Here is a 27,784-nt window from a genome sequence, read left to right as displayed (position 1 = left end):
CCGGGCTGATTTCTTAGCTGTGTAAGTAAGCATGCAAACTGTACCGACTCGCCCAACTTGCTATAAGGCTCTCCAGCACCGTCAACAAAGCACATATTCCTCCACCAGCCTGTATTGCACCTTCTTTGTGGCACCCTTTCCATTACATCGTTTTATGTTCTCATAAGATACAACAGCGACGTCACCGTCATTCTTTCTTTAAACGCAGCCTGGACACAGTGCAACCTGAGGACACACTGCTAATGCCCCACGTTTGAAATGGCTTCGGGTTAGCTTTTGTACTTCTCTCTTCTCTTAGTCTATCTCTCCCTTTCTCGGTGTCTCGTATATATAGAGTGAGTGACGAAAGCTTCGCGCTGCTCCCACAAGAGTGACCGACGACCCTCCGCGGCGAGACAAAGCGAAGGCGTGAGCTCGAGTATGTACGTGTGTGTGTGTGTGTCGCGGTCACGGCAACAGCCGGCGAGCACGGCCGTACACGTGCCAGGTGTGTTTGCTCACCCCTGCGGTCCCGAAACTGCTGCTGCTGCTGCTTCGGCCTCAGGAATGCGCGCGCGGCTCTTTTCGGGGGCAGAAAGGCTATAAGAACAAAAGAAACCAAACCAGAGACAGTGTGTAGAGACGAGACCAGAATGGCGGCTGCTGCTGCTGCTTTCTGTTTTGCCGACAGGCCCGTAGAGGTCGCGCTGTCGTAGACCGGAGTAGACCGGAGCGCCCTTCGTTTAAGACCGCGGTGTAGGCCTCCCGGACAGGGTCGGTGGTTGTTGCGGGGCGAGCAGGAAAGGGGAGGGGATACAAAGAGAGTGGCGTCGTGAGGGTGCTCGAGGGGGTCTTTGGTTAAAACCCAGAGAGCACATGATGTTGAGGGAATACTGTGAGAGGGGGATTCGAAGCAGAGCGGGGAAGGGGTGGAAGCCGGAGAGCAGTGACGTTTCCGAGGAGGCTTCCCCCACCCCCCCTCCCTAGGCTCGTACCCACCTCGCGCTCGTCATGTTGACATTTCCGCGCGCTACCCACCCCGCCATTTCCCCCCCGGAATCCGCGCCAGGACAAACAGCTTTGCTTTCTTGCAAAGGCGGCGTCGCCGGCTCGTGGGGGACCGCGTGGAGCACGCCTGCACTGTCGCTGTTGCCGCGGGGCGCTTGAGCCGTTTAGGGTCAACCAGCCGCAATTGCCTGTCGGCACCGAAGTTCTGGAACCATGCGTGTTTTCGGCTCCGCGGTGGCTGCACGGAAAGGCCGACGTGTCGCGAGACTGATTGACAGCCGGCCTCCACGGAAGGCGACCCCAGCCGGGAAAGAGAGATGGAAGAGCTAGTTCTATCTATCTATCTATCTATCTATCTATCTATCTATCTATCTATCTATCTATCTATCTATCTATCTATCTATCTCTCTCTCTCTCTCTCTCTCTCTCTCTATATATATATATATATATATATATATATATATATATATATATATATATATATATATATATATATATATATATATATATATATATATATATATATATATTCTAAAGGTGTTTATTTGGCAGAGCTCGGGAGCAGCGCAACGTCGACGGGCAGGGCAGTCAGAGCTTCCAAGCACGAGAGCCGTTGCTGAGCAGGAGCGCTCGACCCACTAGCGTTTAGAGCCAGTAGCGCTGAACCCACTAGCGTCTCTTCTAAAAACTCTTCGCTACAATCACCCCCCGGGAGCGAGAAGGGAGCCGTCCGGCGACCTAACAGTTCGTCACGATGAGCGGGTCGTAGTAAGGCTTTAAACGGTCGACATGGACAAGGTCGCGTCCCCGGCGGCGCATGTCTTCGGATGGCTCAACTGGTTCGATGACATAGTTTACAGGAGATGCGCGTTCGAGAACACGATAAGGGCCTTCATACTTAGGGACCAGTTTTGATGAGAGGCCAGGGGCAGTTAAAGGGACTGAGAGCCACACGAGCGCTCCCGGATCGAAGGTGACCGTGGCAGTGGCGTCACCGCGAGTGCTCCTCTGGCGCTCTTGAACATCGGAAGTAAAGGCCCGTGCGAGGTCACGGCAGTCTTCTGCATATCGGACCGTGTCAGAAATAGGGACGTACTCGGATGCATCCGGCCGGTACGGAAGAATGGTGTCGATGGTGTGCGAAGGGTGTCGACCATACAGCAAGAAATAGGGTGAAAATCCAGTGGTGCTCTGCGTAGCGGTATTATACGCGTAGGTGACGAATGGCAGAATGGCGTCCCAGTTCGTGTGGTCGGAGGCAACGTACATTGAAAGCATGTCGCCGAGCGTACGGTTGAAGCGTTCTGTGAGGCCATTCGTTTGAGGGTGGTACGCCGTAGTTGTGCGATGAACAACGTGGCACTCTTTGAGAATCGCTTCAACTACTTCCGACAGGAAGACGCGTCCGCGATCGCTGAGCAATTCTTGAGGTGGACCATGCCGCAGAATGAATCGGCGAAGCAGGAATGATGCAACATCGCGCGCTGTAGCTGCGGGGAGAGCGGCGGTTTCGGCGTATCGTGTCAGGTGATCTACGGCCACAATGGCCCAGCGGTTACCAGCCGACGTCAGGGGAAGTGGTCCATACAAATCGATGCCAACGCGCCCGAACGGTTGGGTAGGGCAGGGTAGAGGCTGCAGGCCAGCTGGCGAGAGGTGGGGTGAAGATTTTCGGCGCTGGCAGTCGGGGCATGAACGAACAAACTTTTGAATGTAGTTGTACATTCCTCGCCAGTAATAGCGTCGTCGGAGGCGCTGGTAGGTTTTGAAAAGCCCCGAATGCGCACACTGTGGATCAGAGTGGAACGATGCGCAGATTTCAGAACGCAGGCTTCGAGGTACAACTAATAACCACTGGCGGCCGTCAGAGGTGTAATTGCGTCGATGAAGCAGGTCGTCGCGAATGGCGAAATGGCGAGCTTGACGGCGCAATGCACGAGTGGTTGGCTGCGATGACGGATCAGCAAGGCAGTCTATGATGGAGGCAATCCAGGGGTCCTTGCGCTGCTCAGAAGCAATGGTCCCAATGTCGACGGAAGAAACGTCAAGCTGGGATATTGCGCAACAGGCATTGTCGTCTGGCAAGGGAGAACGTGAGAGGGCGTCAGCATCAGCATGCTGGCGTCCGTTGCGGTACAGTACGCGGATATCGTAATCCTGTAAGCGAAGCGCCCAGCGGGCGAGACGGCCTGAGGGATCCTTCAATGACGACAGCCAGCATAGTGCATGGTGGTCCGTGACGACATCAAATTGGCGACCATACAAATAGGGCCGGAACTTGGTAAGCGCCCAGATGATCGCCAGGCATTCTTTTTCCGTGACGGTGTAATTGGTCTCGGCTTTAGTAAGCATACGGCTTGCGTATGCCACAACATATTCAGGAAACCCTTCTTTGCGCTGTGCTAAGACAGCGCCGAGGCCAACACCGCTGGCATCTGTGTGTACCTCAATAGGTGCCGTTGGATCGTAGTGGCGCAAAATGGGAGGAGACGTCAGCAAACGACGGAGCTTAGTGAACGCCTCGTCGCACTCGGACGACCACGAATGGAGAGGTCCGTTGCTGCCAAGGAGCTTCGTCAGGGGTGATATGACGGCGGCGAAATTGCGAATGAAGCGCCGGAAGTAGGAACACAAACCTACAAAACTGCGCAATTCTTTGACGGACGTCGGTTTAGGAAATTCAGCTACGGCACGAAGTTTGGCTGGATCGGGGAGGATTCCATCCTTCGAGACGACATAGCCTAGTATCATAAGCTGCCGCGCTGCAAATCGGCACTTCTTTAGGTTCAGTTGAAGGCCAGCGTTCGCTAAGCAAGTCAAAACATGCCGTAGACGTTGAAGGTGCGTGGTGAAGTCAGAGGCAAAAACAACAACGTCGTCGAGATAACACAAGCACGTGTGCCACTTCAAACCGCGGAGGACTGTGTCCATCATGCGTTCAAAAGTTGCTGGCGCATTACAAAGTCCAAACGGCATGACGTTAAATTCGTATAGGCCGTCGGGTGTGACAAAGGCTGTCTTCGGCCTATCGACGTCAGCCATGGGTACTTGCCAATAGCCGGAGCGTAAATCTAGAGATGAAAAGAATTCTGCTCCTTGTAGGCTATCGATGGCGTCATCAATTCGCGGCAGCGGGTATACATCTTTGCGAGTGATCTTGTTGAGGCGGCGATAGTCTACACAGAACCGTATCGAGCCGTCTTTTTTCGTAACAAGGACGACAGGGGATGCCCATGGACTGTTCGAGGGTCGGATCACTTCGCGGCGAAGCATATCGTTCACTTGCTCATTAATCACACGACGTTCCGTCGCAGAGACGCGATATGGTCGTTGCCGCAATGGTGGTTGGGAGCCAGTGTCAATATGGTGCGTGACAGCAGACGCCCGGCCCAAGGAAGGTTGCTCGACATCAAAAGAAGAACGAAATTCTTCTAAGATGCGCAGAAGCTGCGAACGCTGAGGTGGGGTGAGGCCATCGGCAATAGATGAATCGAACACGCCTGTGGGCAAAGGGTCGGACGTCGACAGAGAACCGAGCGTGTTGTAACTGGCGCAGGACGTGTCTTCGGGAACATCCGTAATTTGTACGGCGTCGAGCACTTCTACGTGGCCAAGACATTCGCCTTGAAGCAGCATCACAGGGTATGAGAAGGGGTTACATACAAAAATAGCTGTGGAGCCCTGTTTGACGTTCACAGTCGCAAAAGGCAGCAGCAGACGTTTTCGAGTGTAAAAGCGGCCCGACGGAGAAAGTAGTGCGATGGCGTCAGAGAGGCTGTTGCACTGCATTGACACAATCACTGACGAGTTGGCAGGAACGTTTGTGTCGTGCCTGACGAGTAGTTTGTTCGCAAAAGGAGCATTATCGGCAAGCGTCATATCTGCTATCGGCGACAGTTCTAGTTCGGCCCGTGCGCAATGAATGACGGCATCGTGGCGGGCGAGAAAGTCCCACCCCAGGATAACTTCGTGGGAGCACGAGGAAATCACAATAAATTCGACGGCGTATACAACGTCCTCGATGAGAACACGAGCGGTGCACGCCGCAATCGGGTGAATACGCTGTGCGCCTGCTGTGCGGAGGGCGAATCCACCAATGGGCGTCGTAACCTTTCGAAGGAAGCGACAAAGCTTTGCGTCCATAACTGATACAGCGGCTCCGGTATCCACGAGGGCAGATGTGCGCACACCGTCAACTAACACGTCTATCACATTGGTCGGGCTACGTTGAGGACTTCCGCGTTTCGACGGCGTCGCAGCCCTTGCCTCATGGACTGCGACGATTAGTTTTCCTCATCCCGAGCTTCGGGACGAGGCCGCATCGGTGATGGGGAGCGTCGGCGTGGAGAAGTTGAGCGGCGGATGTTAGCGGACCGGCGGAATGGTGGTGACGCAGCCCGAGGTTCGTCATCGTAATAAGGGCGCGGAGAACTCGCCATAGAACTTGGCCCATAAGGTGTAGCGCTAGGCGACTGCACGCGACTACAGTAGCGTGCGACGTGGCCTGCATAGCCGCACGCAAAACATATTGGTCGATTGTCCGCTGTACGCCACCGAGTCGTTGCGGGAGGTCCCATCCATGTGGAAGGACGCGTTGGACGTGGCGCCTGGTGAAGTGATTGCATAGCCGGCTGTTGTCGGGGCATAGCGAGGACTTCGGCGTACGTGAGAGGTCCCCGTTGATGGAGTGGTTGAGGCTGGGTGACGACTTCCGGGTAGCTGAGTGGCGCAGCCGTCGGCATCTGTTGGGGCCTGGCCATGACTTCGGCGTAGCTGTGAGGCGAAGCCGCAGGAACACGCTGGTGGTGCTCAGGCAAAACCTCGTGCAGTTCTTGCGCTATGACGCGGCGAAGCGGAGGCGCAAAACTTGGCGTAGGCGTGTGTACCGAATGCGGCTGTGCAAAATCCATCAACGAGAGTTGCCGGGCAACTTCCTCGCGGACGAACGCCTTCATTTCTGCGAGCAACGCTGCCTGGTTGGACATGGCAGACAAACCAGCGAGGTGTTCGTCACGTGGTAGAGATCGACGGGTCAGTGACCGCTGCCTGCGGAGTTCTTCATAGCTCTGGCACAGTGTGACAATTTCAGCCACAGAGCGTGGACTTTTGGCCAGCAGCATATTAAAGGCGTCGTCTTCTATGCCCTTGAGTATGTTTCGGATGCGATCAGACTCCGCCATGGTCGAATCGACTTTCCTGCATAGATCCAGGACATCTTCGATATAGCTGGTGAACGTTTCGCCTGGCTGTTGAGCTCGTTCTCGCAAACGTTGCTCGGCACGCAGCTTGCGAACAGCAGGGCGCCCAAACACATCGGCGAGGGAAGTCTTAAATTCCGACCATGTCTGGAACTCTGCTTGGTGGTTGTTATACCACAGGCTGGCCACTCCAGCGAGGTAGAACAGAACATGGCTCAATTTGGCTGCTTCATCCCACTTGTTATGGTCGCCTACTCTGTCGTACGCCGTGAGCCATTCGTCCACGTCAGTGTCGTCCGCTCCAGTGTAGATAGGAGGGTCGCGATGACGAGGCACCCCGGGACACGCAGTGGGCGCAGGAGGAGGCGTTTGCTGGGAGGCGTCTTGGGGCATGGTAGATGGTATGGTACGGGACCGGAGTTCCAGGATGATCGTCTGAGGTCACCCCGCACACTCCACCAATTCTAAAGGTGTTTATTTGGCAGAGCTCGGGAGCAGCGCAACGTCGACGGGCAGGGCAGTCAGAGCTTCCAAGCACGAGAGCCGTTGCTGAGCAGGAGCGCTCGACCCACTAGCGTTTAGAGCCAGTAGCGCTGAACCCACTAGCGTCTCTTCTAAAAACTCTTCGCTACAATATATATATATATATATATATATATATATATATATATATATATATATATATATATATATATATATATATATATATATATATATATATATATATATAGACAGAGAGAGAGAGGAACGACATGCTCCTTGGTCACAGTGGGTAAATTCCACCGACTGGCAACAACAAAGCCACTATCGCGTAGCTGCGAATGCATGTTGTAACCGACAGCGCGCAGATTTACTGCCCTGTTCGCAATGAAGTGGTACAACGTCACAGAGACGAAGACTACCGTAGGTCTTCGCGCATGCGCTCACTGCGCCGTGGCGCGGATTATCTGTAGATTATATAGCATGAACCTCTTGATTACAGATATATAAAATATTGCACTAACAAGCTGTAAACCATCCCTCTACTGAATTCCCTCTCCCCATCTTAGGCCACAGGCCATCATTCCAAATGAATGAATGAATGAATGAATGACGCCGCTTCCTTTTATATAGTGGAAGCGGCAGTGGAAGCCTGCGGCTTCCATTGCCGCCGTCCGTCCATCCAAAGGCTGCCGGAATGATTGCGGTCTCCCTGTTAGAACACCGTAGGCTGCTGAGCACGAGGTCGCGGGATCGAATCCCGGCCACGGCGGCCGCATTTCGATGGGGACGAAATGCGAAAACACCCGTGTACTTAGATTTAGGTGCACGTTAAAGAACCCCAGGTGGTCAAAATTTCCGGAGTCCTCCACTACGGCGTGCCTCATAATCCGAAAGTGGTTTTGGCACGTAAAACCCCATAATTTATTTTTATTTTTTGTTAGAACACCTATTGTAGGGCTTGCCTCGGAACGTCCCGCCTTGACCTCGCTTTTGTCGTTTCGATTTGCTTTTCGACTCTAGCATTTCGCTTCGGCCCTGTACCTCTCATACCAAACCATCTTGAGACGTCTCGAGCTATTCTCATCTCTTTCGAACAACGGTAAACAGGACAGGCTGGCAATTCTTCCTTGTTAATAAGAAAAACACAAGTGAAAACAAAAGACATGCAAAAAAAAATTATGGGGTTTTGCGTTACGAAACCACTTTCTGATTATGACATTATCAGACGCCAACAAAGACGCCAAGACAACACGGAATTACTTGTACTTACTGTAATTGAATTAAAGAAATAATAAATTAATGGCGATGAAAGTGGATGAAAAAACTACTTTTCGCAGATGGGGAACGACTCCACGTCTTCGAATCACAGCTATTTGATGTTATTTTTATTGTTTGACGGTCTGGAAGTTATTTGACTTTCATCAGACCTAAACTAGAAATACGCTTGCATTACATGGTATCCATACACTAAACATAACATTAAAATCATGGAGAGAATTCAGAGAAAGGTTGTTCGTTTTGTTTATTCTATAAGTTTAAGCGCACTGATTCCCCCCCACCCAGTTAATGGTGGCAAACGGCATTCCCCTCCTCAAGACACAGAGGCAGGTGCTTCGCCTGAATTTCCTACAGCAACTAAGTAATCGTGAATTATACTTAGACCATTCGGTACACGTGACCCCATTGTCCACAAGACGTACACATCATGATCGCACATATGCATTAACCCCTCATTTCGCCAGGACAAATGCATACAGATTTTCTTTCTACCCCAGAACAGTGTCTGAGTGGAACTCTCGACCCGTGATGTAATAAAACCTTCCTAATGAAGTACGTTACTCATATGTTCTCTGTTATGCATATTTACTTGTATTTATTGTATAGTATTTGTATTTCTATACTTGCGGTTTTTCTTTTTTTTTCTTTTCTTGTTTCTTATTTGCCTTGTAGGCTTGAGTGTCCTTCCTGCAAGGACAAACGTGTGGTCTGCAGTACGTCAAAAATATTTTTAAAAAATCAGTCGGGTAACAAACATATATCGTGAAGTGCTGAAAACTTTAGTAATAAGTTCTCATAGCCTGACTGATAGACGAGACTTGCAGCGTACGTTTTCGCGATCGTCAGCGGCACGTCCTCAAACGAACAGTTGTCCCGACACTAGCAGTGTTTTGAATGACATAGCGATTTATCATAGCATTAGATGAATGCCGGTAACATACGACCAATCAACTGCGGACCGTTCCAGAATTTCAAGTATTCCACGGATCAGCACTTTGACCGTGGCATGAGAGGAAAATTTATGGTCTCCTTGTTCTTTACTTGCAATAATCGGTTCCCTCATGCTTAGCCAACTTGTTTTTTCGTAATGTATAACTAGCATTGTTTTTTTCTTTTATTTTTACTGTTCATTCAAGTCCTATCACATCAATGTAGCAAGCATGCTTTATCTGGTAGTGCAAACGCATGTGTGAATGGGGTTCTGGGATCACCAGTTGGCACGGCAAAACGATTTACCGCAATCCTCTTCCTTGGGGGCACGTACCCCTAAGGCTGAGAAGCAGCTAGATAGCCCAAATACCTTGTCTTTCTTGGCGCTGCGTCGGACTAAAGCTTGCTTGATAAACTTCTGGGCACTGACTCTGCTTGGCAAACTTTAGGAAATTCTTTACACACATTAGACTGACTGAACTTTCTTTCTATGCCGCCTTCGTTTTGCATGCAATGCACTGAACTCCATCTTACGTGTTAACATCAAGTCCACCGTTTTCACGCCCTCTTGTTCTCTCGTTTTCTTTTGCCTTCTCTCCCTCTCCTAGGGTCTTTCGATTCATGCATGCTCATGGGTTTTTCGACCCATGAGCAAGCATGCAGGCTAATAAACACACGCTGAACGAAATCTTGGCGTTTAATATATTTTCCTTCCTCTCCCTCTCGTGATACGAAACACTGAATCCGTACTGAAGCAACGAACGCGGCTTTTGTTTCTCGAAACGTTTGTTTCTTTTTTATTAGCGTATTTCTTTAGGTTTCTTCTAATTCACCGCATGTAAAACAATTACGGTAAATGGATGCACCGCTTACATGTACAAGACAACGCCAACGGGTTGAATTTCTCGCAGAGGCAGTTCCCGTTGCACACCTGTCTTTAACCTGATTTTTATGCAACTGCTTACATAACGATCCATTTGTTTGCTTGTTTGCTCGCTCGCTGCCTCGAACGTTCGTTCATATGTTTGTTTGTCCATTCTTTCGTTCGTTCGCTTGTTTCTTATTGCATGTTTTTATTGCGTGTTTGTTTTGTTCACAAGAAATCTAAATACATGGCGTTGCCGGCAAGCCGAACGGACACTCTCCGGAATATGCACACGCTTTCATTGACCGCAAACCGGGCTATGTTAGAGCTCGTAGCCGTAGGGAATACAGAAACGTCGGTTTGCGTATTACAGTGCATCTTGAAAAGTTGCCACTGATTGTTCCCCTCCGCCACCCACTCAATAATACAACCCTTAATAGGTGCACTCCCACCGCTCTTTCTTTTTCATTTCTTTCTTTTTTCTTTTCATTCTTTTTTCGTCTAATACGACTCCTGCCCGAGCTCTTACATCTATTATTCCCGCTCTTAGACCTGAAGGCGAGCTTCACTCTGACTCCGTAATCACTGTACACGCCGAGACGCTGTCGCGTCTCGAAACCTCTCATTTCCGGCAAATCGCAATTATCATTAGCTCTTTCTTCCATTTTTGTTTTATTCGTTACTGACATTCAAGCACACCTTTTTTCAGCGAAAACTCGGGTATGATCGTAACGCGTCTGGCGACTCCTGGCAAATTGCGAACACGTGTCGAGTTTGCCGCTTCGCGCGAGAAATTATACACATAGGTTAATTTCCATCTTTTCCCACGGTTGTAACAACCAAGGAATCCGTCCTTGTGTGAGGCGCGCTGTTTAAGCTGGTTCCCCGATACACGACAATTATATTTATGGAGTACGGGCGATCGTCGGTCTCTGCAGGACACCACGGGGAGTGTGTCCGTCCACGAGTGCCAAACATTCTGCTGCTTCATCGCATTACGTCATTAGGCCGACCGGTTAGGCGCCTTCCGCGCATTCGGCAAAAGAGGACCGGTTGTGTTACCAGTTTTATCTGCCTTCTTTTGTTTTTTGCACGTATATACCACTCACGTCGCAAGGAGATGCTTGTCAATCGCTCTGTTTGCGCCTGTACATTTAACTAGCCACACCCTTCCCTCCACGGCCCTGTCAGACAGCCAATCCTTCCCCCACCCCACAGACACATGAGTCGAACCGCGAAGCATGATTCTGTAATTGCAGCCTTCAGGTTTTCGTCTATTGAACGTCATTACTTCTATCCAAGTAATTTACTATACTATACCTAACGCCGGCGGCTCGACCGATGTCGGCTCGACCGTAAAGCTTTCATTAGCTCACTCACCTCCGGCGTCGCGGAGGAAACGAGCGGGTTGTTAGTAAGCGGGGGGGAGGGAGGGGAAGCCCCCTGCCTCGCACACCACAAATGTGTCGCTCAAGGCATGAGACACCTTAACTACACCGCGGCAGGAAAAAAAAAGAATGCCCTCGGTCGTTCCCAGGTGGTCTCCGTCCCAAGAATTATGCCGCTTAACTGCGGTGATGCGTAAAGAACAGATCTATTCAACATGGCACGGCCTCGACGGCTGCCACCATATGTGTGCGCTGTGTAGCATATATACGGCTAGCTTACAGAGCATTTGCCGGGAGTTGCCTCCTGCCCCCCGCCCCCCCTCCCTCCTCACCTCCTAGGCGGGTTTAATTAGAAAAACGCCTCACAAGTTTGCCCAGGACAACCGGTTCGTCATGCGCACTTGCTAAAGTGTTTCAAAGTTCACTCACTTCGCCGGAGTTAACCTGCTGCACGCCAGTATAGCCAAGCGTCGACTTCCACTGCTTAGTTGCAAGCGAAAGAGAGGTTTAGCTGGCGGCTAGTCGAAGCGCATTCTCCTCTTGGGCCGTGCACGTGTTCTCGCCCTTAACGAATAAGCGGCCCGAGTGCGTGGCTGGCCGATTACACGGTGGTCCAAGCCTTCGCATCTGCACGTTCCAGGGGTCGATGAACTTCCCCTCTGTGGGAAGGAGTCCGGAACAAATACGTCGCCAGTAGCGAGACAACAAAAACGAGCAAGCGTACCTTTGCGATTGCACGCTGTTCTAATGAACACTAAAGAGAAACGCTAAATCAGTTTAAGACTGGCAAATAATTTCCAAAAATCAGTTATCGCTTATTTCTCGGGAATATTGCAAATATATAAGAAAAAATAAAGGTCAATGCCTTCTTTTTTTTTTTTTCGCACCTGAACACCAGGACTGGCAGGCAGTGTGACGCCGCAAACTTCAGTTGATTTCTTTTTTTTTATTAGTATTTGCGAAATCGGGGAGGGGAAGCGTTGTTATAGCACAGCAGAGACCTTTGAAACTTCTGAAGTGCAGCATTTTCCTGTTTTAGAACACGATGTAGTCTAGGTTTTCCGATAACAAATTACCTGGGTGCGACCCTCAGAATCATCGTCATCACAGTGAGCTTGTACGGGAATTGAAAGCGATATCACCGTTCTTGCGTCTTTTCCGGTTTACCAAGCCTCTTCTCAAGGTAAGACATGGCTGTTTTGGTATTGTATAAGTGTAATCTATACTAGTACAGCTTAACTTTTTTTATCTTTAGTAACCTTTTAAGCGACGGCGCATATAATTTAATGGACCATTGTGTTGGTCGTGAACACTCTGATACGCTGACGTTTTTTTTTATTCCAGGCTATGTACTTACAGACTTCCGGGAATTCAGCTTTTACGCAACTTCCCTGTCGCGTAAACTTATGTTTCCGACTGCAATACAGTCAAGAAAGCCCTTATAAACCGCTTCATGCCGCCGTGCATTGAAATAGTTGGTCCAGATACGAGTTTACAAGATACGTGATTATAGCAGAGTTCAATCAACAAAAGCGATGCGACGTGTAGTGGAAGAAAGTTGAACTACTTGCGTGCCTATATAAATTTTTTGCATTCGCGCAAGACGAATGCATAGAATAACTAGAACTAAACACAGCACTTAGGTCCACAGTACTTACATGAAATGCATTCGTACGAAACATGCCACCAGATGGCTGCGCGGTGGTGAGAGCTAATACCGTTGATAATGACTGAATTTCCTGGGTTCGTGGAAAAATCACAAACCTGGTGGATACCTTGTTCATTGAGAGAAATAATTCTTGCTCAAAGAAGCCATTGGTTTTCTATGTTCTCGCCATGTTGTCGTTCGCACTAATCCTAATTGTAGTTTCATTTCACCGGCTCTCCGGTCGAGGTGGTCTCCACAGCAGTATACTGGTAAGCTCGACCCAAGCGTAAAAGGACACACCTTCAGATTGAAAAGCAAGAAAACAATGTACACGAGCCGATGCTTACTGTCTTTAGAAATAGCCTAAGTAATTCAAGCAAGTATGCAATAAATATCATCAGTGTCATCTTTACTAGGGAACGTCGTTAAGATAGGTCTGTACAGTAGTTGGCGTGAGAGGTGTGGCATCAGGAACACAATGCTACGACGTGGAACTCAGGTTCAGTAGCACAGAATGAGAACGCGAAGCCAGGAGCACACAGGTGACCCATCGCTACTAAGGGCACAGAACCAGCGATGCTAGTTGTGTCCCGTTTCCCCCTTTTTTTTTTCACATGTTGTCCGTCGTTTTTAGCTTCTTCAGCAGAGTGGGTCTTGAATTCTAGTTTGCAAATAAAACTGCCAGTCACGTTCTTCCGCACGCTCAAGTGTACACCGTATTTTCGTTGTTGTCAATCTCTTACAGAAATTTATTCATATGGTCTGTAGACACAAGTGTTTGTATGAAGTCTGTAGACCATTGCATAGACAGCTTGCAGATTCGTTGGTCTCGCACATTTTGTGAGCTATTGTACATTAATTGTCCAAGAAAAACTCCTTGCAATTGCAGGGATCATATACAGTCCAAATAAAAATGGACTTTTCAACAACTATTGTGAAGAGGCAGTATGTTGTCATTCTGTAGACATGGCAAGTTTAATGAAAAGCGAGAACGTGAACCAGAATTTGATCGGCAGTCTACAAACTTCATAACTTCACTTCTGTGGGACAAGCTCTCGTATGTACCTTCAAGTCAGCTATGCATTTTACAATATCCGCAACCTCTATCTACACTTTGGGGACTGGTGCTATAGTAGAGACATAGGTGTTAATTTTGTGCACCTCAACTTAGCTACAGTGCACCGTCAATCAACAACTTGGGACTCTTCAACACAGCGAGACGGCCTACAAACTTACGACCTCCTGGTCGCCACAACAACGTCATAAAAGCCTGAGCCATGATGTCACTCACTGTTTCTATGCCTTTCTTTCTTACTATGCGTTCTCCTTCCGACGAGCAGGAAAAACGTGCTGATTGGCTTGCCGGTTGGAACTGTATCTGACTGAGCAACGTCTCCCCAAGCACAGAACGAATGTGGTTGCCTTCTCTGTACATTTATCTGTACTGCCAATGTTTACAATGAACCTTGGCGTTTAACGCTATTTGGGCCGTGTCCTCGATCTGACACTTTCGTCGATATCACATTCTAATGATGTCTCATCGGCTAAATCAGTCAGTGCGAGTGGAGATGGATTGAATGGGAGACACTCTATCACGATTATGTCTACGCCGCGTAGTACCTCAACACCACAAGTCTCTGCGACCGTTGATAGCATTGGTGTGCACCATCAAGTGTATGCAGCTAGTGCTCTCTCTTCCCCTTATTTCCGGTTTTTCGCTCCTTTTTACCCTTCCCCCCGTGTAGGATAGCAAAGCGGTCGTGCGTCTGGTTAACACCCTTGCATTTCTTTGCTTCTATCTCTTAGTTCTCGAGTGTTAATGCAGAATGCCTGTGGGTCATTTCATTGAGAAGTCCCGCAATAAGTTACGTCGCAGCACAGCCAGATGAATAGCAATACGACAACAGCTGCGACAATTCAATGTACCGGGATGAATTTTACATGGCTCACAACTCGGTGCGCTTCCCGTTGCTCATAATCATTGTCTCTCAGACCGAGCAGCAGCGCGTCAGTGGCATCGCATCCTTTGCTTCGCATCGCACCACCAAAAGTAGCTCTCCGGGTAGAAGTGTAGCCGTGTGTAACTTAAGCGACACAACTTTCCACTCCATCGAGAGCCGGGCTCGCAGGCGGGGGACAGTGTTTGCTGCGCGCGGCCGCACGTTTTCCTTCAGCCACGCTTCATTCGTGCTTGATGCCGGCTTCGGCGCCCAGCGCCCACGCCTGGCTTAGAAGTGGCGCGCACTGCGGACACCCCGGCGGACAGGCCGGCAGGAACAGCGGGCAGGCCGGCGTCAGCAGGCAGCCCGGCGGAGGCCTCCACAGCTGGGCGGCGGCGGCGGCAGCTGCGGCAGCCGCGGCGGCAACCGGCGCGCGGAACGCCGACCGTGCGCCGGGAGAAGAGTGGTGCAGCCGTTCGAAGGCGCGCATCCAGTCGCTCGCGCCGACGCCGCTTGCGGCGCCACTTTCGTATCCCCGCAGCACCTCCTGGAGGAACCCGGCCGGCGGTCGCTCGGACGGGGGCAGGGCGATGCGGGAAATCGGCGGAGCGGGGGACAGCGGGCTGCCCGAGTCCGCTGCATCGAGAACGACGGATGGACCGAGTTGATTAAACTGCGGCCTCCGAGATCGCAAATGTGCGCCGGTGCGATCTCGGAAGCAACGACTGAACCTGTAATACTACCTACGAAACTTAATTAATGGCACCACGTTCTTACGCAGTTACAGTGACTGGTTGTACACATTAGGGTAGTCCACAGTACACTCTTTTGTCTCATAGTGTTATAGATGTTACAAACAGGGATAAGGTGCCTCAAAAAGGCTGGCTTACGTTTCAATAGGTGGAGAAACACACGCACACACGTATGTCTATATATATATATATATAAGGTGAGCAGAACAAGTATTAATTATTAATTGATTGTTAGTGGGTGCGGCGGAACGGGCTTCGCAATGTGTTCACAAGCGGTTCTTCTGCTTTATGCAGGTTATATTGCCGCAGCTATTGCAAGTAACCTTCCAGTCGTAGCGGATCCAACTCAGCACGTGGCCGGTGTAATCAGCGACGCGCCACACACCGTATCACCTGCGCTCTTGGTTGCACGGTATCAACATGACACAACATGACAGCTGTGCGCCTCCCTCCCATATGACTTCTTCGGATTCCTTCGTAAGGGACATGCTGCAACGCTATGGTTTTAGTGGGTGCGGTAGACCGAGCCTCGCAATGTGGCCTCATAAGCCATTCTTATGCTTTATGCAGATCAGTGTTCACTATAGCACAATCAAAAGCGACTACTGTGGCCTCCTGGTCCTGCCGTGCCCTCGGCAGTGCCTTTAGATTACATGCGAAGTTTTTTATGTATGTGACTTTTATTGTGAAGGGCATTGCGATGTACCCGGGTCCTTACACCGAAGCTTTATTGACCCAACTATTAGAAGTGCAGAACAAGCTAGTCACAGAGATAGCCACCCACCCTAAAGAATCAGCATACTGACATAGGAACAATTACTCCTGACCTTAACGAGCGTTTCATCGCTTTCGAAAGATGTGTTTCGCGAGTAGACAGCCCAGAACTGACAGTAAGGTTGCTTCGGGCTAAAGTAGTAGACGTTGAAGACAGAGCAGTCACTCGAATCTGGTTGTCATTGGCATACAGGAAGACAGGAGTCAAATTGAGATAGCTCTGCACACAAAAGTGGTTCAAGATATTGTTTGTAATAAACACAACGTAACATGCTGCTCTGTCGCAACAATGCATCGCATTGGAAAGGTGGGGGAGAAAAAGACCAGTTAGAACGAAAAACCGGAAGTCCTTAAAAATGCGCGAAAGCTCAAAGGAACAAAAATTTCCATTCAGAATGATTATTCGACAGACATACTAAGAAAACGTCAGGTGTTATGGCAAAGCGCCAAAATATAAAGACAACAGGGCAGGAAAGGTAATCTTCTGCTTGATAAGCTGCACGTATACGATTACTTATACGCATGGGATGATGACGCCAATTCTGGGGCAGGATTGGTTAGTCGTCAAAAACTTTCCTGCTAAAATTGACCGAAAACTTCATGTGTTGAAAAACTTCGTATGTTAAAGGTAAACGCCGCAGCTTTGCTAATAAAAAGTGATCTGCTTGAAGCCATAATTCTGGGCTACAGTCCTCATGTCGTCGTGATCACGGAAACTTGGCTCAGTAATGAAATTCATGACAACTGCATCCTTCCGCCTTCGTACCAAATTTTTTAGGCAGGATAGGCATGTAAGAGGTAGTGGAGTGGCCGTCTTGATGAAACGTAACATTCCACCAACGCGGTCTAAGACATATTCACAATAATGAGAGTATTTATTTAAAGTTGTCACGCTGGGGCTTTTCCCTATTGCTCACCAACTCACCACCTTATTGCTCACCACCCGACTCACCATCGCAGTTTTTGCATTATCTATACGAACACATGTTGAATTTCGATCAGAAGAAAATAATTATTTCTGGCGATTTCAACCTTCCTGGTGTTGATTGAAACGATCTTTTTGGTTCTCGTGAGCACAGTATACATGGTCAGAGTGTACTAGACTTAATGTTGTGTGGGAACCTGCAGCAAGTGGTTACGCGACGTACTCGCGTTGGATGCAGTTCGTCCTCAATATTGAAATCTTCTTTTTGTAAGCCGATGTACGGAAATTTTTCTGTGTCAATCGAACAAGTTCTTTCAGATCACTACATGTTAACTTCTCGTGCCCTCTAAAAGCGAAACAAAATAGTGCTCCTATCAAAACAGTGACTGTTAAATTGTTTTGCGTGCGAAAGGTGAAAGTAGCCTGACACTCTTGTCAGACTACCTTGGTTTTAACCGCAGCAATTTCTTGTGGGTCTGATGTTTCATAGCTATGGAATAAATTTAAACCCTTATGTTTGTACTGCATAGAGAAATTAGTGCCAAATAAAACGAAAAAATCACGAAAAAGAAACTATGGATAACGTGCGACAACTTGCACAAGACAACAAAGCCGACAGATCCCAAGCCCTGTGGGAATCGATGTTATGCGAAGCAGTGTGCGGGGAGCCTACCAAGTTAACAAAACGACCATGAGAGCACCAAGACGTAGGCGGCTGTTTCATGACCTACGTGGCACGCATGTCATGACATTCATGACATGACCTATCGTTTATGTTTTTCATACACTCTTTTCATATTACGCCGATTTCGGTACATGCCAAGACGCATGGCGACTGTTTCATGACCTACATGAGACGCATATGTCATGACCCATCATTTATGTTCATAATGCACTCTTGTCATATTATGCCAATTTCGGTTCATACCAAGACGGATGCGGCTGTTTCACGACCTACATGACACGCATGTCATTACCTATCATTTATGTTCGTCATACACTATCGTCATACTATGCCAGTTTTGGTACATATCAAGTTAATTAAAGGACCATGAGAGCACCAGGGCGTAGGCGGCTCTGTTATGACCTACGGGACACACATGTCACGACATTCATGTCATGACCGATCATTTGTGTTCGTCACACACTTTTGTCATACTATGCCAATTTTGGTACCTGCCAAGTTAACGAAGCGACCATGACAGCACCAAGACGTAGGTGGCTGTTTCATAACCTACATGTCACATGTCATGACATTCATGTCATGACCCATCATTTATGTTCGCAATACACTCTTGTCATACTATGACAATTTTAGTACCTACCAAGATTACGAAGTGACCATGACAGCACCAACACGTAAGCGGCTGTTTCTTGACCTACATGAAACGCATATGTCGTGACCCATCATTTATGTTCATAATCCACTCTTGTCATATTATGCCAATTTTGGTACATACCAGGACTCATGCGGCTGTTTCACGACCTACATGACATGCATGTCATGACCCATCATTTATGTTCGCAATACTCTCTTGTCATACTATGCCAATTTTAGTACCTACCAAGTTTACGAAGCGACCATGACAGCACCAAGACGTAGGCGACTGTTTCATGACCTAGATGACACATATGTCATGATATTCATGTCATAACCTATCATTTATGTTCGTCATACACTCTTGTCATACTACGCTAATTTTTGTACCTACCCAGTTAACGAAGCTACCATTACAGCAACGAGACGTAGGTGACTGTTTCATAACCTATATGACAAATGCCATGATATTCATGTGATGACCCATCATTTACGTTCGCAATACACTCTTGTCATGCTATGCCAATTTTTGTACCTAGTAAGTTAACGAAGCGACCACGACAGCACCAAGACGTAGGCGGCTGTTTCATGACTTACATGACACACATGTCATGATATTCATGTCGTGACCGTTCCTTTATGTTCATCATACACTCTAGTCATACTATGCCAATTTTGGTACATACCAAGGTAACGAAGCTACCATGAGAGCACCAAGACGTAGGCAGCTAGATAGATGCAGTCAAAGTGGCACATCACTTGGCCAAAGTGGCCCACAACACCCTTCAACCAATCTGTAAGTTGTGAAAAGCAAAACTATTTTCAACATTCGCTTCCAGAAGGCCCCTGAAACATTCCGGTCCCAGTTGTGCTGGAAAAAAGAGGGCATTAATCAAATAATGCATAACGACACACTCGTTACAGATAAGCAAAGCATCGCTTGGCATTTTAATGTGTACTTTCAGAGCGTTTTTCCAAAGGCTCGCGATGGCGCATGTGTCGACTCTATCACCGTATCATTAACAGGCGTGGTGCCTTTTAAAAAATTTGCCTCTTAAATTTAAAGACTAAACTTTAACCAGGCTCTGATTGTATGCAAAATGGGTTTCTGCGTCGATATGTCGATATGGTTGCATGTTTTCTTGTAATCATCTTTCGTGCTTCCCTACGTTCATCTAGCATTCCCAGTGATTGGAAAACAGCGCGAACCATGCCAGTATTAAAAACAGAGGATAAATCATTGGTCTCAAATTATCCTCCCTTGTCTCTGACTTGTTGCAATATTCTTGAGCATGTCATAGCCAAAATAGAAATATAATTTCGCCATGGTGCTCTTATCCTCGTTTCGTCAACTTGGTGTGTACCAAAATTGGCATAGTATGGCAAGAGTGTATGACGTACATAAATTATCAGTCATGACATGAATATCATGATATGTGTGTCATGAAACAGCCACCTACATCTTGGTGCTTTCATGGTCGTTTTTTTTCCTTCACTTTTTCATAATTTCTGCAGCAAGTGTTTAACTTGTTCATGTGCTTTGGCTCGGTAATTGTTTTCGTTGCTATGACGAAAAGCCATATACACGTCTGACAGTGCAACGAGCTGATATTTAATAACTCCGTAATTATTAAAGGTTGACTACAAAATGCATAAGGAATCATCCGACCACCTTGACTCTCTCTCAACTGAGTATTCAGTGCCGCGGAATGAAGTTATGCAACTTTGACACGTTTATGGGCATGATCCATCATAATATGGAATGAAAATGGGATGCCATCTTGAAATATATGGCAACGAGACTTTCTAGCGCAACTTCTTCCTTTCTGTTGCGTCCCGTTGCGCCATATTTAAAGATGGTTCTCATGTCAAAATAGCAACTAGCCCAGCATTCATCTCTTTTGAAGATGGGACAGCAAAGTGTTAAACGGACTCATACAGTACATCTGAATCCTCACTGTTCCTATCTGCAGGTAGACCTAACCTCGCAATATCTACCGTAAGCTACTCCGCCCGAGTGCCACTTGTCAAGTGCGATAATCTAAAACCCGTCATAACACCTAGAAAGAGGCCACGCCCCCTCCCCCACTCCATACATACAAAACACGTACACATGACGCACCGATCATGTCACCTCCTTAGCTCTTGTTCGTGTCTCCGTTGCGCTCTTTACTCAAGATGAAGACCTCTATACAGGGAAGACGAGGACGGAGTTCAGCCGAGACGAAACATGCTTCCCGCCACCCATCCCACCTATGGGCAACATATGTGCCCATAGGCGTGTGCATGCCGCCGGGGTTTCAATTGGGTTTCGTTAACCAGGACACCCACTAATTGAGTGTCAATATGCGCTAACCAGGCTCGTTGTCTACAATATACGATGACTGCCGCACGCAGGCGAAATTACATCTTCTCTAGCTCTGAGAAAAATGTTATCCGCATTAATGTTTTAAGTGTTTTCGATTTAACGAAGTGCTCGATTTAACAAAATTAGAAAAATTATCAAACCTGTTGGACTGTGTTATATTGACGTTTCAATTTAATAAAGGAGGCGGGCCTCCTAACTTTATTGAAGTAAAGTAATAAATGCGTCCCTACAACCAGTACTTTGAGGCTTAACAATATTCGCATAACCTCGGCTCAACCGATAACTCGAAAAAAAGAAAGAGGATTTATCCGGGAAAAAAAAGAAAGTGTGAAACGGTCTTGATGAAGCTCCATAGCTAGAAGTCCAGCCTGAAGGCAACGGAGATATCCCGACGAACAAAGAAATGCCGGGAAGCGTAGCCTTTCGGAATAGCGAAAAGGAAACGCTTTCGCAACGCATGGGCAACGGTAGCGAAAACAAAAAGGAACGGGGGAAAAGGGGGTGGCCGAACGCGACAGCAACGGAAGGAAGGCGCCTATTGCAGACTCCAGTGCAAACCCTCCGAAGAAGCCACCGTCCGCATTACAATTCCTACGAGCACCCTTCCAGACGCGCCGTGTGTGTAAGCGCCCCCGGCAGCGTCTCCTCGGTGAGCGGCATGATAAATACATACATTCCCGCTCGATATATGTACGCACACGTACATGGCACTAGTCTGCGAAGCACTTTGTCATGCTCGATTCGTTCGGCGCTGAACGGCAACCGACGATGCTACGGGCGTGGCGTGTATGATATATACGCGGCGCCTTCGTCTTTCCTACATATACCATCCCCAGAGCTGGTGCTTCTCTGCTTCCTTCTCTCTCTTTGCCGCACTTCGCCTCGTCTCCGCTCGATATGTGTGTACACGGGCGCGCGCGGAGCCCGTATGCAGCGCACATTCCCGGGCGCGTTTCCATCGCTCGAAGGCAACCTTGGTCGCGTGCGATAAGCCGTCCTCGCCCTGGTGGAATATCCACGCCGCGCGGATCCTTATTTCGATTCCACCCAACCCAGCCGACCGACCGCGTCTCGCTTCATCTCGCGGCATGCGGTCTGCGTTTCGAGTGGTCCCCTAACCGGGTTAGCATCGAGCGGTTACGCCACCCCTCCCCCCCCCCCTACTCCCGACTCAACGGCGGAAAGCGTGGATGGATGTCGGTTGGCACCAACGGGAGGATATGTCGGGAGGCGGCGGCAGTGGTGGTGGCGGCGCAAGCGCAATCTGCAGCCGCACGGTGCCGCTGGCTGCGGCTTCGTATAACTGGATTTGCTCCGTGTCGGCCCCTCTCCCGAACGCCGGAGTTTCGCCGTCCGCTGCCACAAGCGGTGGATCGAAGCCCTCGTCGTCTTTCCGCGCTGCAGCTATGTGACAGGGACTCGATACGCGACTGACAGCCGGCTGTGTGTGTGTGTGTGTAGCTGGCTGCAGACAGCCGAATGAAAGGAAGCCTCCAGGAGAAGAGGCGCGCGACAGTCTTTCGAGCGGCTTCTGGACAACCCCCTGTTTATATATAGTATACTTCCATGGGCGTTTTACCGTAAGCTGGAGTTCTTGGACAGTTCGAGAAACATGCGGGCTCTCCGGTGGCGAAGACCGCTATTGAACAGTTTCAACACGTTCGTTCTTGAGCGACACCTTATAAGAGCAATCGCGCCAGTATACTTCGAGGATAGCTTGTCTTTGTCAAAACGTCGGAGAAAACTTTTCCGACCACACATGGCTAGCTGGCCCACCTTCCAGTGCAAGCGGAAGTCTTGGTTTAGTAAGCGGGTTGCCACGCGGTAGAAGTTTACGTGACTTCTGAAGCTGCCATCCACTGCACAACTCTGAAACTCGCCTTGGACCGTAACTGCTGCAGCACGTGATTTGACAGAAGCATGCTTTGAGGGTTACAAAAATCGAGTGCGGCCACTAACCTTCCAGTTTCGCGTCCTTTTTTGACCAAATGCGTAGTACAGCGAAGATTGGTTGCTTTGCATGTTGTGTCTGTCACTCCGGATGTCTTATACCTTTGTATGGTATTTATTGGAGCGTTTATAATATCAGCAGGTATCCAGTTATCAGCACCACTGCTCACTTCTCGTTTTCTCGTAATGTTTTTCGTCTTCGTTCTTAGATTGACGCCGCGCGATGAAATTCGGCCACCGCTGGTGTGGCTGTCGCCATTACTGGGAATCATACCACCCGCCCTATAGTGTTCAGCAGCAACAGGCCACAGAATCACAAAGTCACCGCGGTTTACACAGACATGTTTAGCAATCCTTGCTTACCTTGCCAACGTGTGAACATTAAGATTTGTAAAAAATGTTACCTATGCAAGACACCGCGTGGGGACGGCGAGATCACACGCCTTTCACAACTTTCTCCGAGCACACGCCTTTCATAGGATACACACGCAACTTATTAAGGATTATTTACCTTTAGCCGAAGCACACAAGCAGCACCAAACAGGAGCCACCGAAACTGAGAAGCAACACATTGTTTTTAGATCAACGGTGACTTTTTCAGCGACATTGCTGTTGCCGATTTCGCCTGCTTCAGGGTCTCGTCTGCATAAACTTAGGTGATGCAAGTACCCTTTTGGCGTCCTTTCACCATCAGCAGACTTTCAACGGAAGGTTCAGAGACCAACGAGAGAAATGTTTTCGCGACCAGAATCTATGCTTCGTAGAACTTGACGATGACATCCGCGAAATCGGAGAACGAGCCCGAATTCGTTAAACTTCGCGAATAATTCCGAACAGTTAGTAGGTTTGCACATGCAATCCATTCATGTCCTTTTATGGTGTAAGCACCGCGGAATCGAATATAGCTATATATACATATGTTTCGCCGCACGTATGATGCCGGTCTGAAACACCAATGAGTGAGGACAGCTTTCAACGTTATAGGCGCACCAACGAGCACAAAATTATTGACCGTGTTCACTAATAGTGCGATTTTTCTGGGTAGTACACATAGTTGGGCGAGTTCGTTTGACATGACAATGGTACAAGCACGCTTGAAAGACGAGGACGATAGGTGACGACGAGAAACAGTTGCGCTATGTACGCCTCGTCTTCACCTATCGTCCTCGTCTTTTAACCGCATTTACACCATAGTCTCTTCTGGGTATACGCGTTATACCGCCGAGATCGCCTATCCGGCCCGAGTGCTGCGCCGACGGTCTCGGAGGCTAATGACAGTGCCCCAAGCGCTAGTACACGTACCCCAAAAGCAGTCGCAATGCACTTACACCGCGGAAGCTGATGTTTCGCAGTCGAACTGCACAGTGCACACATCTCACACGCGTGTTCAATACGAACCGCGAGCGGTAACAAATAACTTATGTTACAGTTCAACGCAGTGAAGTATCGCATGCTGATGTCTTGCATTTAAAGCTCTTGCGGCTAGTAACTGCAGCGTCGTTAATTATACGCAGCTTGCAGCATGTAAGCGTGTTCACTTTCGTGTAGTTACAAACAGCGCCGGCTATCTTACTATCTGTATGTTTCCTTTCACATCGTCTCTATTTTTGCTGGGAACGTTTGAACGTGATCAAAAGAAGTTACTTACACGCGCGATGGCGCTATAGCCGCTTCGTCAAACAAGTTTCTAGCCCCACAGTTCGGTTCGAACGTCCGGAAAACACGTCCGTCAAACTCCCCTCGCTGGCTCGCTGACCCGCCGTCTCCTTTGACATGCCTTGTCTAAGCTAAGGAGCCCGATTTGCTTCAAGAGTGCTCCAATATGTTTCCTTCGTACACTCGAAACCCCCGCCGGACCAGAAGAAGTCAACGTGCGCTGTCCAGTCAGGGAAGGACAAAAGAAAGAAGAGAGAGAGACAGGTAAACAAGGCTTAGAAAAAAAGAAAACGAAAAACGTTAGTGCCGTCTACACCCAAGTGTCGAAAGAAGGGCGTTTCGGGTGACACCGGAACCCGACTCGCGCCGAAAGCGAAGCGAGCGCCGCCTGCAGGGAAGGAAGCGCGAAAGAGAGAGACGCCCCGAAAGCCGAACCCGAGCCGCCTCGAATATATCCGCGACGACGTATACACGCTAAGCCTCGTCTACGGGCTTCTTTCGGCTGCGGCAGACTTCGGTTCGCGTCAAGGGAGGAGGGCCGGTTGCTTTAACGCAAGAAGTAGCCCGCGTGTGTGCGCTATAGTCGGCGGCGGCAGGAGCGGGCCCAGTCGAAGCAAGCGATCCGCTTGCAGGCTCGCGCACGCGAGCCAGACGTATGTGCCGACGTTCCAGACGACTACCGACCGAGAAGACCACCCGGGCAGTGTTTGCGGCGCTCAAACATGGCGGCTGAAAGCAGCGCAAACAGCGGCGTCCCTTAATGGCCTCGCTTCCGGAGGGGGAGAGAAAGCGTGAGAGAGGACTGCAAGAGGAGGAGGAGGAAGTGAAACAAGAAATAGACACCCCGCCCATAGTCTCTCTCAACAGCTTGCAAACGACGTCCCAGGCACGCGGTTTCGGAGCTGTGGCACAGCCTCGTATGCGGAAGATCCGTGATTCGACTGGCCCAACGGAATGAGTGTGGCTGTCGCAGTGAAGTGTCCAACGTGGCCGCATGGTTCCGGAAACAGTTCTTCGATATGGGCTACAGTATCACAATATCCACTAACACTGCGGCACGCTGATGCATGTCCATACAAATTTTGCGCTAACACTGCCAAATAGGAAAGAAACACAAGCGCCCAGCCTTGGCTCTCAAGGGACATATCTGTTTGCGCACCACCGACACTCTTCGCCGCATTCGTTATGTTTCTGCGCATGCATGTCGTACGCAGCTTTCACGAGAGCGTCTGCGGTGTCTCAAGTAACGGTGCGGTGACCAAGGAGTTAGTCTAAGAGTTGTGATCAAGATGTTTAAAAAAATAAACTCTGGAGTGGCGGTCTCCGTAGCTTCTTACCAGCAGAGGTGAATTGAGTGCTTATTCCCACCTCAACTCGGGAAAGACCGACGCCCTAGCTGCAGTCGGCTCAACGTTCAGATGTGTTTTGCTTTGTTAATGCCAATGCTAGGCTAATCGGAAAAAAGAGCTCATTGTTTAGGCTAAATATTCCTTCCTCTAAGTACTGATATCCTTATCTCCCGCAATGTTTGCCCATACGTCCAGGTTTCATCCTAAAACCAGTGCGCAAAAATACATCTCGACCGGGATCTGTATATACGGCGATATTAGCAAGTAAGTAAAAAGAAAGCGTTTCCTTTTCTCCGCTATACGCTAACGTTATTTCGTGCCCCAGGTAAGATGGCGGCAGTCTGGCTTTACTTTCGGGGCATCGTCTCCACTCCAGAAATTTTGTCTTAAAACTCCCTCGGTTAAGACATATCACTCCCCTCTCTTTTCTTTCGTCCTCGTATTCGTAGAGCTTCTTACCATACTCCCTACATGAACACCGGACGCCATCGTCTGTGCGGATTTCTTAATTGACAGTATACGACTCCATGGGAATGCCGGATTAAGGAAGTTTTCGCTTGCTCTGATTGTGCATCGATCACTCGTATGCTCGTGGCTTCGCAAATAAGCTTTCATTCGAACAAAGCTTTCATGAATCTGAGTTCAGCAGTCATACGTCTTGCATTCATGTTTGCTCGCTTAAATTGAAACTGGTAAAGGAACGGACACGCACGAATGAAAACCGGCGGATAATAAGCTCGCATGCAAAACTGCAATTTCTTTCTCCACATTTTGCGGCCTGAATGTGTTAGTCTCGATCTTTGACATAATTAAAGCTTACTGCGGCACTATCACTGATGTCTTCTTATAATTCTTCTTAATAGTACAGCAAAAATATAGCATATTACCAATTCTTCCTTGCGTAAGGATTAAAGTATCATCACAGATCGCAGTCGCTAAGGTATAAGTTACGACTCTCAGAGAAAGGTGTCAATCCGAAGCACCAACTCCCTTGCATAGCCATGGCATTAACACGCACATACAGGACTCATTTGTCCTTTGGGTAATCGCAGAATAATGTATGCGATTATGCTGTGTCATGGCCTTCGAGATCAGTACTGTAATACCCTACCAGCGCTGTTGATCTCTGAGGCCATGGTCGCGTTCGCAAAAGTTCACTCTGGATATGCCTATCCACGGCTCTGACCTGCAGGTATCTCCTCCGCTCTGGACTGCAGCAACGGTTGCGTCGACACCGGAGCCACGGAAGCCGGCTGAGACAGTGGCCGCGCCGGCGGCTGTCCCGGGGACAGTGGCGATGAAGAACGGCTTTCCTCGTCGTCCCTCCGCTGCTGCTGCTGCAGCTGGTCTTGCTGCCGCTGTTGCCTCTGTTGCTGCTGCTGCTGCTGCTGTTGCTGCATAGCTCTGGCGGCCTCGCGTGCCGCCCTTTTAGCAGCCGCTTCTTTGGCTCGGGCTCCGGAGCCCCTGGCTTGCGCCATGGCCTTGGCGGCCAGGGGGAGCCCGAAGATGGGGCCCGGGGGCAGGAACGGTAGAGAACGGCCAGTGGCCACGGCCCGCAAGCCCATGGCGATGGCGTCTTCGGCGGCCTGCTGGCGCTTCAGTGCCACCTGCGTCCGTGTGCGGATGGTCCCGATATTAATAGCCGAGGAGCACAACGGCCTCATTGCTTCGTTCAAGCCGTTTAACGTTCCCTAATTACACTTGTGCCCCGAGACACGCCATAGTGCAGGGCCCCGGGTTAACATTTACCGCCGGAGGTTCTTTGACCTTCACCTAAATCTAAGTATAGACGAGCCTTTTCTTTTCTTTTCTTTTCTTTTCTTTTTTATTTGGCCTCCATTGAAATGCAGCATCCGCGGACAGAGATCAAGCCAGCGACCTTGGGCTGATCAGTAGTGCGCCACCCACTAAGTTACAGAAATTTGGGCTAAATCTGTCGGAAAATGGGAGAGGTCTTTGCCCGTTGACAACACTG

The 27,784-nt window shown here is 49.1% G+C and overlaps 1 protein-coding gene across 5 annotated transcripts in view; it reads right to left on the bottom strand.

Annotated features, from left to right (window-relative positions):
- Nucleotides 1-13,165: 13,165 nt before the first annotated feature.
- LOC135901952 (doublesex- and mab-3-related transcription factor A1-like) overlaps nt 13,166-27,784 on the bottom strand; it is a 159,046-nt gene continuing 144,427 nt past the window's right edge. For all 5 annotated transcript variants that reach the window (XM_065431793.1, XM_065431794.2, XM_065431797.1 and 2 more), the window contains 2 exons: nt 26,996-27,416; nt 13,166-15,353 (listed from right to left, as the gene is read on the bottom strand). In XM_065431793.1, coding sequence (XP_065287865.1) covers nt 14,959-15,353; nt 26,996-27,416 — 816 coding nt within the window. In that variant the 3' untranslated portion in view covers nt 13,166-14,958. The remainder of the gene's footprint in view (nt 15,354-26,995; nt 27,417-27,784) is intronic.

This window comes from Dermacentor albipictus, chromosome 9, assembly GCF_038994185.2.
Source record: "Dermacentor albipictus isolate Rhodes 1998 colony chromosome 9, USDA_Dalb.pri_finalv2, whole genome shotgun sequence".
Lineage (NCBI taxonomy): Eukaryota > Metazoa > Arthropoda > Arachnida > Ixodida > Ixodidae > Dermacentor > Dermacentor albipictus.
Note: the sequence above shows the minus strand (reverse complement) of the source record. Positions and strands in the feature narration are given on the sequence as shown.